At 40.2% G+C, this 17,919-nt stretch overlaps 1 protein-coding gene across 1 annotated transcript in view; it reads right to left on the bottom strand.

The window, feature by feature from the left end:
* Positions 1–4,579, bottom strand: part of LOC131876856 (gamma-aminobutyric acid receptor subunit pi-like) — a 30,457-nt gene extending 25,878 nt beyond the window's left edge. The window contains exon 1 of the mRNA XM_059222367.1: positions 3,822–4,579. Within this exon, the coding sequence (XP_059078350.1) occupies positions 3,822–4,138 (317 nt within the window). The 5' untranslated portion in view covers positions 4,139–4,579. The remainder of the gene's footprint in view (positions 1–3,821) is intronic.
* Between the last annotated feature and the right edge of the window lie 13,340 nt (positions 4,580–17,919).

Here is a 17,919-nt window from a genome sequence, read left to right as displayed (position 1 = left end):
GTAACTCAGGAACTGTTCATCCAGTTGCATTTATTAGTACATGAATAATATTTCGTCTTCATGAATTAATTATATTCATTCCAGGTTGCCTGAATCTGAATAGCTGATTGGATAGGAATACTTGTTTTAAGAAGTGGGGTGGGATTGTATAAGCAAGCTTCAAGTTCTGGTTTTAAAAAAGTGGCGAGGAAGAAATGAATACGCATTTCGTTTTTTATGGTCGTGAAAAAATGGGAAACATTGAAAATATGCCTAACCATTTTAACGGACGATCGCATCAAATTTGATTAACAATAATACGTGCATAAAACTGAACTGCACTTTTTGTAAAAAATTGCTCTTTGGGAATGCAATATATTTCATCTTGAAGAAAACTGTTTTAGACCTTGTAGGCCATCCAGACACATACGCAATAAAAGCGTTTAAAACTCACTGTTTTTACAGAATCCATCGTGTAAGGTTGGTGCTTTCTTGTGAATGTTCCGTGAAATAAATAACAACATATAAAAGTCCATAAAATTCGTCCCATCTATCTCAACTTGAAAATTGGTCTTTCGAGCAAACCAAGTCATTCATTTTAATCCTATTCCAAACACTTTTAACTAGGAAAACTCGACAGAGAGGACGAAACCAGTCTCTATGTGGGTTTGATTCACATCACCGTCTGGCAAAAACATTCAAGGGTTAAAATATATCTGTAACCAAATGATGACACAAAAAAACCTATGGCCTCACAGAAAAAACTCAATTTATCTTTATTTACCAAACATTCTCCCGTTCCTTAACTGACCACTTTGATTTACATTAGAAAAAGTCTCCTAAAAAGCACTTTTCGAGTGTGAAGACCACCCCTTTTCAGGCTTACCCTAATCCGTACTAATCTAAGATATCCTCAATAATAATGCCCTATCCTTGGGCCCATTTGTCCAATATCAAAATACATCTTGATCCCAGAATTGGTGAGAACCTTTCTTCTAATTTCAAGGTCTCCAATCCTAGTTTTAGCTCCCCCAATCAGACGGGCTCACTAACGTCTATCCATAAAGATTTCGAAATTGTCTAGGCCAGCAAACGACAATCAAGCTCCTTTTTACGGTGAAAATCAGCTAGTGACTCCGGCCCAAGACGTCAGTCAGTCGTTGAAGATCCAATTCTAAAGCAAGAGGATCAACCCAAACGAGTCCATTTTGAAGTTTCAGCACAGATCAAAGGATGGATGGCTTTGATTCATTCATGTCGTTAGATGGCCTGTTCCGTGTTCCTGTCTACTTGAACGTCAAGGCAATTTCTTGGCTATGATCTCGGTAGAGGTATTAGCATTCATACGTTATGGGTAACCCTGAGAAATGAAAGGTCTTTTCGAGCTCTTATGTAGTACGTACATAGACTTTTGATATTACAAAATTTAATGGAATTTGTTTCAAGTTAAGGATCTTGATAAAAGATGAGAATATAGTATTTGAGGAAATCGCTCACAATGTTTATGCATATAGTACATCTAGTAAATATTTCAGAACCGATTGAGAGCTCGAGAAAATCTCGAGTTAAATGAGTGACATTGGATTATAATCAATGCACTAATATCCGTTATTGACACCAAAGATCGGCAGTTATTTTGCTCCTAATGAAATCCAAGTTTGAGAGATATGCATTGTTTCTTATAGTGTTATTCCCTCGATAAGTAAAACATGACTAAAACATCTCTTTTGAGACTAGCCATTATGTTACCGTCGTCAAGATATTTTTTTTTTGAACAGATCAAGTTCCCTTCAAACCTATTTACCGACTTCTAAAAAACTGTTCCGTTGAAAGTATGAACTTGATGCATCTATTTTCGGTTCTAACATGCTCACCTTAAGAGTTTGGCTCCCTCTATCGGAATATACAATTCAATAACTTTAAAGAAAATACTTTGACTCTGTTGATCAAAACTTTTCTGGCGTTCAATTAATGAAAAAGGAAAAAGTATGGGGAACGATGTGCCAACTCGTAAGAAATTAGCATAACCCATCTTAAGCACTCTAAAAGAGAAGCTACAACCCTGAAAAGCTCCCTGAAGCTCCATTAATCCACCAGAAACCCAGTACTTCCATTAGAAAAAGGGACCCCTGAATTTCGTTGGCTGACTCAGGACCAGAAAAGTGTCGTTAGGTGTCGCTTTTAGTCTTATTTTGAAGAGCCAACAACTGACTAGTGTGAATACACAGGAAACCATTCCATAAGAAACGTGGGAATTATTCAATAAATTCTGAGTCGTTCAACCTCGTTTCGGTCTGAGAATTGGACGGATGCAGTCGATTAAAATTTGCCTTTTAACTTAACTTATTTTGGGGGTATTGACTCTTAAGAATTGGCAAGATTATGTTATGTTAAATAAATACAAAGACATTTTATTTGGTATTCATATGGTAGTCAGGAGACCTCCGAAAAAAGTGATTTAAAGACCCAAAGGAGGTACCTCATTAAATGATTGAAGATGGTTGGAAAAATGACAATGAAACGGAAGAATTGGAAATGGAGAATTATCATAAACATCATTTATATGCATAAAGACAAGTGTCAGATGTTCCAGAAGTTTTCATTTCTAAACAAGTTTTCGACCGTCAAAAAGGACCTTTTTTGAGAAGAAATAAGGATTTTGATCGCAGTCAAGCCAATAATTGGTTTGGGACTAAAAGAGCATAAGAGGTGATATTTTATAACAAAAATTGAAAAAGTAGAAACATACACATTTTGTCTGATTAGCTTATATTTTCGAAGCAATTTTGAACACATTTCGGCTAAAAAAATTGCGACAATAACTCGTCTTCTACCTCAAACTTTGGCCCAAATATTGCTAAGTTTCTTCAAGAGTCTGCCCAAAGACGAAAAGATGTATCCTTGACGGAAAGTGTCTATTTTCAGTTCATCTCGAGACCAGAATTGCTTCTATTGTGATTTTTGGACTCCAATGACCCAACCGATTCTGTGCTGATAATAAAGTGGAAACTTTCAAAGTGATTGGATCAATGGCTAATTTTGTGACATTGGGCTCCGATCGAGCAAATCGGGCGGAGATCAGGGCAACTTTTCTTGACACTTTCCTTGTCTCACTTGCACGTAGCCCTTCAAAAAAAAAACTTTCCCGCCAAACTTGAAGTGTTCCAACTTAATTTTGAAATTCTTCCCGCCTCATCTGAAGCAGCTTTTTTATTAGGGAAAAGTCAGGAGAGTCTTTTGGCATTTATGATTTAGGCTGAACATTTGAATTCACACGTGAACAAACCATTGGGAAAGATTTCATCCTCTGTAAAATCAAGCTTCAAGTTTTTTTGGAATCAGATTTCTTTTTCCACTAGTTCGAAAGCTTTTAACGGGGTTTTACTTTGTCGAAAATGTATGCGGTTATTCGAGCTTGCATCTTAATCTCGACTTCTTTTCGCAGAAAATGGTGGGTCAATTTCCAAACGAAAGCACTTGCGCTTTCTTGTGTGGAACAAAGAGTCTTAGCAAAATTTTAAGCATCATGACCCTTACCGAGAAACGTGACCAATGTGTTTTGGAGGTTAGAGCTTCTTATCTTGTTTCTGGACTTACAACGTTTCCAACGCAAACTATTTCTATACACACTCCATTTCATGTTCAATTCAGATTTCCCCTCGTTCTCAAAATACCTATGCTCAAACTTGTCCCGAAAACCAATGCTCCCCTTTTGAGAACCCATGTTATAGATGAACCAGATTAACGCTTATCCTCAGCTTCTTTTCAAGGAGACCTCGGAGACTGGATTGGATGAGAAGCACTAATCAATGTCGTTGGTTTCCTTTCTGAGAGTTACTTACTTTGAGTAATTTGATGCAAGACAGAACAGATTGTTCATGGTACAGTACGTCAATATGGGTTTTTGAGCCGTCCCATGGGAGTGGTGAATGCGATTAAGCGGTGTGTTACCATGTCCCATGGACTTGCCCGCTTTTTCTTTGGATCGATGATTCTTGCTCTGAAGCAATTGGAGTTCGTCCTCACTGATCTCGGGAATGAGGTCCGGGCTTTGATCCAATGTGGTCAATACCAGGTTCTCCATGTTCCCAATGGCGATTGGGAACATCGCTTCCAGCAAGAGGAGAACGAATATCCAGGCACTTGGACACATCTTCATTGATTTGTGTTAAGCCTGATACTCGACTTTTGGAACATTGGAACACACTTTCCTTCGAAACTTTTCCCCGTAATTCATAGGGCCAGATTCACTCACTCACTATTAGTTAACGAATAGAACACAATGAGGAATTTGGTCAATTGGTTAATCTCATTGTCGCCTAATGTTTGGGTGCCAAGGGTTAGATTGGTGTCAAATCTTTCGTCAAATCCTCCTTCTTTTGATGCGCTTTTTTTGGCTTTCCCCCAGGGAACAATGCCTCGGTGTGTGTTTTCGCTTTCTTCTTCTCCCTCACCACTCACTCTATCAAAAATCTTTTCAGAATTCACTCTGGAGATAAACCGTCTTGACTGCATTGGTCTTTCAAGGCCAAAATCCAAACCACGGCCTTTGCCTATTTTCTCTCGAGTTTCTCCGTTAGCAAAGTAACAGAGCCAACGGGGAATCGCTCCGTCATTTGCCCATGAAAGGGAAGTTGCTCGCCGCTTGGGAACCTTGGATCGGAAAACTCAACTCATGGGCTTTTTTTACCAAAGGCAAGCCTCATTCTAGACGGGAAGGGCGAAACGAATTGAGTGAAGCCATTGATTATGATATTCTTACGAATGAGATGATCTGAGAATATATGGAAAAACCTAAACCTGGAAAATTCGTAAAGAGGAAAATTGATGCTTTTTCCTTTGGAGGATTGTACACTTTACTTGATAATATGACTTTCCGAGGTGAACAGATGCAAAGTTCGCTAGCTTTTGGATGTGCTTGAACGAAAATGAATATGTTTGGCCTTTCACAAATTCTCTCGAGATATGAGAACAACCTCTAGTGAAATCCTTGTTCCAAATTCGTTATGTTCCAAACATATTCGCTTAACTTTAAACGTTAATTCATTTTGTTCGTAAACCATAACAGTTCGGATTATCCAGTAGCATTTTCTTCACTTGAAAGCAAGATCAATTGAGAACCACGAATTTTTCAAGCAAACAAAACATATTACATTTGCCGCCAAAATTTGTCGCAAGTTTTGTTATACAGCGTCGCTTGTGAATTTGAAGCTCAAATATGAAACATTTCATTTCCCAGGTGGTTGGTTCTCAAAGCTTGATTTATTCATTTGATGAAAAATACAAGATGATAAAGGTCCAATGGATAAGTTACACGGACATTCCTAATCACCCCTTCCAACGAGCGTGGTGTTATAAAGCCTTATCTTATGACTGTTAAAAACAACTTTATGTAGCCCATACATAGAAATTAAAAAATCATTTCAGAATGCTAACTTGTCTAAGATTCTCAAATCAAAACTTTGTAAAATGATGGTCAGTTAATATTCTGAAAAGTCCTGAATTTTCTTTTAAAAATGTTTCGAGGCTAAGCCATGAACCAATAATCATTATTCTTCAGAAATTTTGCCCGCAGCGACGAATCCAAAGTACACACATTGTATGTCAAAGTTCATTGAAAGAATGACTCTACCAATGTGACTTTTTAAATGCGACACACATACCAATCAATACAAGCTGCCGCATACAGTATGTATGTTGTTGTTGTTTCATTCAGGGATATGCATTGGATATAAGTTGAATATTAAGATTAAGGCGAGATCCTTAAGTCATCCCACAAACCGCATAGTTTGTTAAAAAGACGTCCAAGCTTATCCACGGACTTCATTTGGCCATATACCGCATTAGAATACGTCAGCTTAAGGGGGTGACAAGTCGTGCAGTTGTGACACTCAAGCCAATAATTGACAGCCTTGACATTTTTGGCAACAACAAATATCATGTTTTTGAATAAAAGAAAGATAGGCTCTCTTCGTTATCATGCGGCACTGGTCGTTATTAGAGGTGGGACCACAGATCATATAACGACCTTCAATCCCCGGATCTTCAACGAACGCAGTCAGTGACAAAATCAAGCTAAATCCGGCCACGCTGACAATTGAAAATACATGAGTCACTAGACACCAAATTTCATGTACCAGCTGATGAAGGTAAGTGTTCGCATTTTTCCACGTGCTATGCGAGGTCTAGGCATTATTTGGTTTGCGGGTGGGCCAAGGTCGCAAGACACGCAAGTCATTTATTTCCTCGGTTCTGGATCATTTGACACCACTCGAGCCCTTTCTCATGAATTTGTTTTTTTTCCATCAAATTTCTCGTCGTAACAAAATGCCTTAAATTTTTGATTCACAATATATACCAGGCTCTAATCCATCATATATTAACTTAGCATCCCTCCTTCCATTTTAATAGTCCTTTTCATTGAGCGAGTCTGCGCCCTCTGCTTTGTCTAGGTGTGGAAAAACATACGCAGAAAACGAGAGAATACGCTCTAAGATGCCTGATTTCATCAAGGGATTATTAGATGAAAATGTATTCCTGAATTATTGTGAAACAATGAATAACCCTGCAACTCATGTGGGAGACCTTTCAAATCCTCTATTGGTAAATTCCGAACAAATATGCCATGTAAATAATCATTTTAAAGGAGATTGTGTACTGCATGATTGACATTGCTGCAATCATCATTTCCAACTAAATAGAACTACAAAAAGCACAGCCTCACAAGTTTTTGATGAGCAACTTTTAAAGCATTACTATCTCTAGAATAAAATTTAGCTTTTTAGGACAATTTAATAGAAAAAGACGATCACAAAAAGTCGCCGGCATGCTACAAATATACAATATATAGCTCTTTGTTTATTTCGATTTTGAGTTCAAAAGTGTTGACAATTTTATTTCTTTAGGATTTGAAAGGTCTCCTAGAAGAGTTGGTGGTCTATGTATGGTGTTAGAATATAGCAACAATAAGATGTTCAGCGAAAAATACCTTGTTCAAATCAGGCATCTTGGAGCGCATTCTCGTCCTTTATGGCTGTTTGTCCGCAAGGAGAGAAGGCAGAGAGGAGTGAAAAGGTTTAATTTCATATTTTTTAAGGGAGAGTCAAGTCAGGGCAACAAGAAAGGAAGTCTCTGGACTAAAGATTAGTCTGGACTTTCTCTTTGCCAGAATAGAGTCAGACTACAAGTTAGAAAGCAAAACAATCGCCCCATCACTAGTCGGCATGCTCAACCATTGGGACCAATAGCAATCTAATATTCGGGAATCCCCAAAGAAGGAAATAAATGACTAATGCAAAGGAAGCAAATTCACTCCAATCTTCTATTCTTGAGAATTATGCCCTACATTAAGACAAGGATGATTCACGATTAGAAGATTACCGGATTGTGGAGGCATTTATACGCAGGGAAATTACCTATCGTAAGTCTGGTGATGTGAGCAAAAGTAACGTTCAATGGAAACTTATATTGGTGACTAGAATACCAATAGCAGCGATATTTAAAGCGCATTTATATTTGACTTGGAATTTATCGAAAGCTGCCTTTTTCAAGTTACCGATAATATTTGATTATTCTCTTTTTCAAATCTTTGAATAAGGAATTGGGAAGCGCTTTGGGTCGATAGATTAAACAAAACCCAATCAGATTTACTGTTCCAGATTTAGAGGTTGCGAGAACCATTTGTTAGTTTACCGTCATTTCAGACTGTCCCAAAACCGAAGATGATATGTAAATGTAATGGCAAGTGTAAACGCCAATTTTGCTCTGTGATCGTGAGCTCGTATTGATTGGCACTCATTGCTTACTTTAACACACTTTTTTATGGTGTCAGTTGGATGTGAATGTCAGAGTTGCAAATGCGTTGGTAAGAGGTTGCGAAGAGTGTTGTGCCATTTTATGTTTAATGTCGAGGCTCGAACAGGATTAAAGATTGAGGAAACTGTTTTGCCAGCCTACAAGCGTCGCTGTCGGTTCCAACAAGTCTCCAAGAGATATGTTTTGTCAGATAGCTAGCCAAACAATTTTGGAAATATTTGGGGTGTGACAACCATTTTTTCTCTGATGCTTGTACATTTGAAACGTCCTATCAAACCGTTCAACAATTATTTGGAGTTGTCTGATCAGATCTAAAGATTAATCAGATCAACTTGCAAGAGATTGTAGGATTATGCTTTGAGCCTGGAATCGATTCAAAACTTCTGTCTATTGCTTAGGAAACAAGTGATGATTTGTACTTTAAAAATGAACCCTAAAAAGGTTAAGGGGCAGGAGTCAGGGTTAAATAGACATCAGAACAGAACAAAAAGTATAAATTGGCAGTCTGAATTTAAAAATGGACACGCAAAGTGAAAAAAATAACATACACAAAAAAGGTAATACACTCAAACCAAACATACTGAAAAGGGTTTGAAGCACATCAAGCATTGAAGTGGCCCACCCAAAAGTAAAAAGCCACACCAAACAATAAGAAAGGCATACCAAAAAGTAAGGAGGCTCAATGAAAAATAAAGCTAAAGGTCCATAGTTCAGAGGTGCTTGGGCGGTAGGGACTAGCCTTCCCCAACCAGCAAAGCCAGCCATCACAGTGGCCGTATCAAGTGCCCTCAAAACCCCTTCAATCACTTATCTACTATAAAACAGAAGGTAGTAGTACAAGGTTCCGCCAATTTTTTTAACCAATGGCGCATTTCTATTGGCGTAATTCAAACTGCTCATCTTCAATCTGTTTCCAGCTGGCCGTGAAGACTGCCAGAACCCTACCGTATTTGGGCTGGTCGAACATGTCATTCCTCTCTCGGCTGCGTCTACCTACCCAAAGGGCTGGATTGGGTCTGGCGACCCTGGTCTAACCATTGAGAGATAAAAACCGAAAAACGTTATTCTCCACCGATTAGTTGGTGGTGCTCATTTTTAAATTTGTGGACATATGTTAAAAAGTTTAGAGAAAGACTTTAAGGGTTATTCATATCGTGTTAGGTTAGGTTAGGTAAGGTTAGGTTAGGTTTGATTACGTTAGGTTAAGTTTAAAAAAGTACCACCGCCAACTAATCGGTAGAGAATCACGTTTACCATATAAACGGCAAGTTTGTGCCTGATCTGGCCAAATTGCTGAGCAGCCACGTAAGTCTTTCTGTAGGGCTATGAATTCTAGGAAGGTGGAACTGTCACTTGAAATTTACAAACTTCAAGTTAAAGATGTCCGTTCTAGTTTACCGTTGCCAAATCTGAACTCGAATATTGGCTTGCTGCTTGTCCCAGATACGTCAGCAAAGCTGTGATATTGGGGATTATTTGAGGCTTGATTCAATTCGAATGTTGATTAAATTCCATCATATTACCATCAACTTTTAGTGATTAGAACCGCAATCAATCACTGTCAACAAGTGCCATAATCATCAAGCCAGGATAATTTTAACTTTACTATAATGTGTTTCAGTACTTGGACTTAATTTTGAAGGAATCTTCACAAAAGTGTAAAGTTTAACGATCTACCTTAATCTTCACATATTTGCTGTCAGTTCAAATTGGTATTGTGTTTAGGGATTACACTATGAAATCAGCTTTTAAATCATTGTTTGTGACTACTACTTTATGGCCGCTCTTGGGTTGAGCTCACTACCATTTTGTCGAACCATTTCAAGAAGTTGGCCAACTTGAACCGTCTTCTCACACTGGATTGGAGCCATCGAAGATACCAAACCCAATATTGTCTAAACGTCTGTTCTACGCTTGAAAACTTTCGTTTCACAAGATCCAGATAGGACTCAAAACTGAAGAAAACTGACCCTTCTTTAGTGGCCAAGTCTGGCCAAACCGGTCTTAGTTCTTGAACTAGAGGAGCACGCCCATCCCGATTTCCCAAGACTTGGCCATCCAAGATCCATCGAAGCCCTGCCATCAGGAAATGCAAATGAAAGCAACCCAGGGACCTTGATATGGATTCAATCAAAACTAAGAAAGATGTGAACCAGCATGAAGTAGTTGATACAATTAGCGTGGGGTTTTGGGCACAAAGTATTTGTGAATGAGTGCACATCCGCCTGTTTGTGAATCTGTGTCATAGAATGCCAATCGTAGATTTCCCTTGAAAATTTCGTGACATGGAAGAGCCCAAGACATGACAAACCAAGTAAGTGTATTCACTCTCAGATCACCAACCAAGATAACTAACATTAGTGACTCTTACTCCTCAAATTGTCCAGCCGCATTACTGACACCTGAAGGGAGCATTAAATGTTTATAGTATAGAAATGATTTTATTTCTCTCCCGAGCCGGATAGTAACAACCACCTGCATCTAGCCCTGACGCTCCAGCTTCTGGACTAGTATTCAGTGCGGGTTTCTGATTGTGAAGTGCTTGTGGTTGCAATTAGGCCTTGGGATCCCATTTCCTATTTTTAGCCTAGTTGTTGGCCTGCTTAGTGATTTGGCCAATAAACACACCATAATTCTCTTCAAGAAATAGAAGGAATGAAAAAAATAACAAACCATGCGTTCAGCCTTGACACATTTGAATTCATATGAATGATGGGTATGAATTGTATGTTTTTTGGCCTTTTGATTATGAAATGTATGTGATTGTTTAAGATATATCAATTATACTCCGTCAATTCTCTTTGATAACAATTTGAAAGATCAGGCAGAAGTTTGTGGGAATTATTCAAGTTTGCTATGCTTCAGAAATGATAAGGTGCCAGAGATGTTCACGAAGAACATTCCCACCTGACACTTCTCTCTTTGTTCAATAAGACAATAACTCTAATTTATTGAAACTGTAGAAACGTACAAAATAGAGCTCTCTAGATATCTTGACACTTGTTTGTTTTTTGTTTTTAATGACTGAAAACTTATGTAGCTGCCAAAAGCAAGTAAGTCCTGGTTTTAATAATCACTATATGTAACTTATTGGAAAACAGCCGAAAGTATCAAACATTGGAGAGTAAAGTGCTGAAGATTTCTCTTCACCGCGTACTCTTGTCTTACGACCCTTGATCGACACGAGATATATTAAAATTGTAACAAGGTATATTTCACACAACTTCCAAGAACACCCACTAATCACTACAGCATATTCTCGTTCATTCCATCTCACCTGGCCATCATACCAGAAAACTCGTTATTGTAATGTAGGCCTAAAAGGCCAAGAAAAGTCTACATTGGGGCAGACGAGCAACCACAAACCGAGCCCGCGGTTAGATTCTGATATCGTCGGAACAGAGAGGTTAAGTACACTGACCATTTTAAAACAATTTTAGATATTCTATACATAATACACCCTATTTCATATCAATATTCAAAATCGGGATAATCGTAACATTTGTGGATTAATATGTACTGACCTCAATTAGAGACCCTGGATTTAGAGACGTGCGAGATTTGACAAGTATACTCAACCTCGCGTATCTTTGCCTAGAGCATCTATAACCTCGATACCAAATTGAAACAAAACTCGCGTTTTTTTGACCTACTGAAGTGAACAAGTACATTGGCCTTTTGTTGTCTGCTCGATACGCAATGACCTTGAGTTTTTCCAACCAACGCACACTGGTGATGCTTTCAAGCCATCACTCTCCGATACTTATATTTTTTGCACTTGTTTCCCGGGAACGAGTTGCCTGATCTGCTGGAAAGCAGAGCTGGATATGTTATCAAGTCAAGAGACTTCCGTTTTAAGAACGGAAGGGAAGCCAGCCATCACATTGTCCAATTCATTGCGACAAGCAGTGAATTATTCATATCAGATTGGTGCTCCATCTGTGCGTGTGGTTGGTGTCCAACGGTTTCCTGTCGAGAAAGTATTTTAAGAAGAATCAAATCGGAGACCTCTCTAATGCTAGTAAACTGCGCCACATGTCTTTTCAACTTTACACTATAGTCATATGAAATCTAATCAAAAAACTAATCAGGAATTTTGGTCAAAAACATGTCCACTTACAAGGTGCTAAAGAATCACCGCCCACGTATTCCTTACAAATATTATAGGGATGGAAATTGAACAATCAAGAAGCCAGAGTAAAAAGGAAGGTGGGCCTCATTGTTCTAAGTAGTGGTTGATCGAGTCCGCACTTGATTATTTTATTGAATTAGGAATAATTTGAGAGACTCGAATCTTTAGAAAAGGCTCGAAAAAGTGAGTCTTTTCCATGCGGACCAATGTCCGTCATAAATTGAACTTTGAACATACGAGTGCTTGAAAGACGGATGCATTAGCCAAATTTAGTTTTGCGTGGGACTGACTCCAGCATAGGACTCTGCGACTCTGACAAAAAGTTGGAATACAAGTGGACTTGAGCGAGTCCGACTTGTGCCAGACAAACCAATCACTAGTTCCAACTAGAGATGCTCTAGGCATCCAGGGTCCCCGGTTCGAACTAATACGGATTCTCGAGGGCCTGAATAAGTTCTCAGACCGAACTTTACACATGAAACCCGTGATAGAGGTATAGGGGATGTCAAGTAAAGGAAATTCAAGGAAAAATGTCGTCCGGCACCCTGATTTTTGGCATTTTTGGGAGAGAGAACTAAGACAAACATCACAATCAACACGCACCATTCGTCCATTAAAGTTTCAATAATCGAGTGATTTTGAGCGAGTTGTGTTACAAAACCCTACTAAATGAGCATGTTTGGTGTTAATCAGTGAACGCACTATCAAATTGGCGCAATACCGCAATGCTAATTGCCTAGACAAGCATGTAAAATGAAAAAATGTCAAAACCAATGCATGCACAATGCGGTTTGGCTGGGCATGATGTCTTTGATTTTATTCCATGGAATAACGTCAGTTGTCCATGAACACGTTTACTTGACTAGCCCTATAGAGGCTTCCTGTATTGATGATCACGCAACCTAATGTAAACATCCGTCAATAAAGTACGTGAACCGAAGTATGTGAACCTGCACGTGTAATATCACGTATCCAAAGATACCAATAGCTACCCACTAGAAACTGGTGACCCCGACGTGCCCTTTGGTTCCTTAGATCAGCCAAGACCTGGGTACTCATGACTTTGGCTGTCTACAACAAAATTTGTTTACCTTGTAAAGCTAGTGAGTGACCAGCACTAAGATTACACACCATGTAGGAGTAGTGATTCTATGCTAGTTAATGGAAAAGAGCAATAATCCAGAGCCAAAAAAGGCACATGAAATGAGAAGTACATTGAATATCAATGTTTTGAATTAGGGGTGGTTAGTTTTTCATCACTGCCTGGTGTTTTTGTTCCTTTGTGTTGTAAGTATAATTAGAATGCCAAATGCAAGGAACATAGTCTCAAGAAATTATCATGGAAATAATCAATCCAAATGTTAACTATATTTTGTTCAAAGATGGAAACATTTAGTCTATGATTAATCAAAAAAGCTAGGTGATTACAACGAACACTTTCACAACCGCTTTTACTTCCTCTGACAGTTTGTAGAAATAAAAAATGTAATTCAGTATAACTTTAACTTCAACAGACTAAGTGCATGGTGGGAATTAAAATGTACAGATCATAATCAATCCAAATTTTCTGGAGATGGTTTGGTTGTCTTATTGTCAATCTTGCTGGTCACCATGCAGCTGTTGTGTCCAAATTCTGTTGTAGACAGTTAAAGTCATGAGTACCAAGACCTGATCTATGGACGTTACACGGAGTTTCTAAACCGAGTACATAAGCACTTAAACTGTAATTATAGAGAAAGTTAGTGTTGCCATTTTGAAATCATTCTTGACCTAACCTGACCTGACCTAACCTAACCTTTCGGTTGCAAGGGCCAGGGGGCGCCTAGGCCGCGGCGCAAGCCTGCGGCAGCTTGGTTGCAAGGGTCAGGGGGCGCCTAGGCCGCGGCGCAAGCCTGCGGCAGCTCGGTTGCAAGGGTCAGGGGTCGCCTTGGCCGCGGCGCAAGCCTGCGGCCGCTCAATTGGAAGGGCCAGGGGGCGCTTAGGGAGTGGCGCAACAAAATGGCAACACTAAGTCTTATGTACTCGTTTTAAAAACTCTGTGTAACGTTTACAGACCTGATCTCAGACTATCATCGCCATGGCCCAGCCCGCTGCCAGCATGTCTACTGTCAACCCGAATGTTTGCGCCCTCCAACACGTGGGTGTCAAACTTCCACAATTTATGGCATTTGACCTTGAATTATGGCTGCTTCAATGTGATTCAGCGTTCTCTACAGCTTGCATCACCTCCGAGACTACCAAGTACCACCATGCCGTGGCCTCTCCTAACCCTGAAATCATCCGGAAAGTTAGGAGTTATATCAAGAACCCTCAACCCCAACCGGAACGCGTGTGGGATATTATGTCCTGCTCTTTAAATGACTCTTGTCCATCTGATCAACAATGTTGTCCATCTACCGAGACAATACTACAAAACCCTCTATTTTTTCTATGCGAGCTTTTCATTCATGGGATGGTGAGCCTTGTACGTCCCCGTCCCGAGGACACTGTTGAACCTCCTTGTTTATTTTCTGACACAGACAACTCCCAACCAATCTTGGAATCGTATCACCATGGACAACGCAAAATCCGGCCGTCTCGACCACAACCTAAATCCCAAACTACATTAGGGAATGCTTTCTGATACTGCCACCGAAAATCGGTACCTCTGCCCGCAAATGCCAACCGCCTTGCAAATTCCACCTCCCTGGAAACGGCCGCAACGCTTGGTACCAATAGCGGTCGTTTCTTAGGGTCCCTTGTCTCAGACAGTCTGCGTGTCTTTGACTCCATCAACAAGCACTATATGTTAGCCAATAGTGGTGCAACTTGGTCCGTGGCACCGGACAAGGCCGTAGAAAAGCAGGCCTTGCTCCCCTGTCTCGACCCCTATTTTGCCAGGCTTTGGGTTCCTCTATCCCGTATTATGATTATCATGAGTTGGTTTTCGATATTGGCATGGGCAAAACCTTCTGTCACAAATTCTTCATTGCTGCTCTCAAAGATTTTATCCTCGGCCATGATTTCCTTGCTAAACACAACAAGTTTAGTGGCCTTACAATCAACGTAAATGTCAACAAAAACAACCTTGCTGAACTGTGCGGCACTGCTTATTCCATTGCACCAGTGTTGTGTTGTCGCAAGAACTAATAGGCGATCAATTTACAAACCCCTTACAACAATATCCAACCTTGACACGTCTCGATCCTGAAGTTCCAATGCCCACACCCATCCATCAAGAAGAGCTCCACATAAAGCTCCTCCCGGACACTAAATTGTTCAAAGCATCACCTAGGGGCTTCTTTGGATCTATGCTTGAAGCTGCCAAGCAGGAATGGGCTTGGCTGCTACGTCTCAACATTGTTTGGAGATCCAGCAGCCCTTATGCTTCAGCAATACTTGTTGTTCAAAAATCTGACGGTTCCTTTCCACACCCTCAATCGTTTCACCATTGCGGACTCCTAAATCAGCATCTTCAGCATCTTCAGCAAAATCAATCTAGTGAGAGTCTTTCACCAAATACTGGTAGAAGACCAAAGCATTCCATGGACTGCCACAGCCACTCCGTTTGGATTACTTGAATGGCTCCACATGCCCTTTGGGTCACAAAATGCGGCCCAATTCTTTCAACGATTTATGAATTTCGCACTAGACATCTCCTGGCTCTCACATGTCTCACCTCACTTCTCTTTTCCAACGCCTTGTCCAATATGGATTGGTTGTAAATCCCGCCAAGTGCGTTTTTGGTCACCCAAGTCTCACCTTCTTTGATTGCCACATCTCCAGCTCCGGTATTGCACCTGTCCTGGATCGTCCAAGCCATCTGCGACTTCCTGGTTCCCTCAACCTGCCGCAAGCTCCAGCAATTCCTTGGCCTTATCAATTTTTATCATCGGTTTGTCCCATCCTTTGCACAGACGGCCAAACCTTTGTACAATATTCTTGATGAATACCTTGGTCATTGCAAACCTAAACCAGCAAGTTTTACAAAGTTGGTGCCCGGTTTAAGACAAAAGAAGATTTTAAGCCCCTCACAATCTTTTTATCCAAGTGATTGATTTTATGGCGCATTTCACATGAAATTCCTCGTCTCTCGCTAACGCTATGTCATATTCCCGGGCTTGGACAAAGGGAATGGAGACATTTAAACACATACAGGATTAGGTAACGTTCATACCTACGTTGAATACTGTATAATCCCAATGATTTGAGACGTTCCCAATAGCTTAATTTAGACATTCCGTCAATATATCTCATGAAACTCTTTTGTACTCGTTCAATCTTATTTACCCCCAGCGGTCATGGGGACCCAGATTGGGGAAGCGTATTCAAGATGTGGCTGGACTATTGATTTGTACAAGGTTTTCATAGTCGAATGAATGTTCGACATGTCCAGCCGCAAGTCTGAAAGGCTTTGGTCACTTTTGACTGTACATGCTCTTCAAATTTACCATCGTCTTGAAGGATTATCCCGAGATCCTTGATTGAATTAAACGATTCGATTGGGTTCAGGTAATTATCGATATAAATAGGGGGGTCAGTACCAACTTGGCCGTATGTCATAATACGGAATTTATCCCCATTTAATTCCATGTTCTGTGCTTGAACCCAATCATATATTCTGTCTAAGTTGCTTTGCAACTCTGTCCCATTGGCTGTATTTCTTCCAGACACTAGCTTGGTATCGTCAGCATAAGAGGAGATTACAGACGCAAGGGGTAATTCATGTAGTGGTGCGATAAAGGGTATGAAGAGGATTGGGCCTAGTATAGTACCTTGCGGAACTCCGGATGAGACTTGGCAAGTGCGACTCAAGCACCCTTCAACTCGAACAACTTGGGACGGTCGGTCAGGAACTCTTTGATCCAAGAATACGTATTTCCATTGAAACCTATTTTACTTAAATAATTTAAAAGTAGAATATGGTCTACTTTGTCAAAAGCTTTAGCAAAGTCCAAGTAAATAACATCTACACATTCATTTTGCTGTAGTCCCTCAATTACGTCGTCAAAATGTTGAATAAGTTGAGTCACTGTGCTAAAATGAGTACGAAACCCATGTTGTTGGTCAGGAATACTACCTTTTTTGTCAAGGTATTGTAGAAGTTTTTCCTTAACCACCTTTTCCATGACCTTGGCAATATTTGACGTTAGGGATATTGGTCTATAATTGCCAGGTATACCCCTATCTCCTCCTTTGCAAATTGGCACAATATGGGCAGTTTTTAATTGGATGGGCACCCGACCTTCTGATAAAGACCTATTCATAAAGTGCGTTAGTATTGGAGCAACGACCTGCGCGGTGCGTTTAAGGAACTGGGTTGTCACGCCATCAGGCCCTGGAGCACTCGAAAACTTCAAGTCTTCAATGGCCTTACGAACATCGTGCTCATCGATGAAAATGTTTCCTAATGAGGAATTGCTGTTTCCTAAGGGGGGTCCATTGCTAGATGATTCGAGTGTTGGAAGCTTACTGGACTCTTACGAGTCGTATATTTCTTTATATAGCTGACGGAATAGGATATAGATTGGGAGGATACTACACCTCCCCCCAGATTATGGACACAATTTCAATTATGGGACATAAACGATAATAAATAAATTGATAATGGGAAGATGGTGAGGAAAATACGATGTCGGAAGTAAATGAATCAACACGAAGAAGAGTCGATATGGGGACGGCCAGTTTGTGAGGAACGATGGGTTCTAGCGTAACTGTCCTCAATAATCATCTTGGGGGTCGGAGGACCATAACAAGTTGTCCCCGGCGGCTTATCAAAAGGAACACGAGGGAAGTAAATTTGTCCTTGTGCCTGCGCCTGGCGGCGGTAAAATGTCTTGTAGGCATCGTGCCTCATGTTGTGGTTCTGAAACCACTTTAAACACTTGCACAAGAGGACGAGAATTATTAGGACGGCTATGAGGGATACAGCTCCGAAGCCAGCTGAGGTTGAGTAAATTTCCAAGAAATGGAAACCATTAGATTCACTAGAGACGCGAGTCTTGGCGATCTCC

This window comes from Tigriopus californicus, chromosome 2 (assembly GCF_007210705.1).
Source record: "Tigriopus californicus strain San Diego chromosome 2, Tcal_SD_v2.1, whole genome shotgun sequence".
Classification (NCBI taxonomy): Eukaryota; Metazoa; Arthropoda; class Copepoda; order Harpacticoida; family Harpacticidae; genus Tigriopus; species Tigriopus californicus.
The sequence above is the reverse complement of the archived record's forward strand: the minus strand, read 5'-3'. Positions and strand labels throughout refer to the sequence as shown.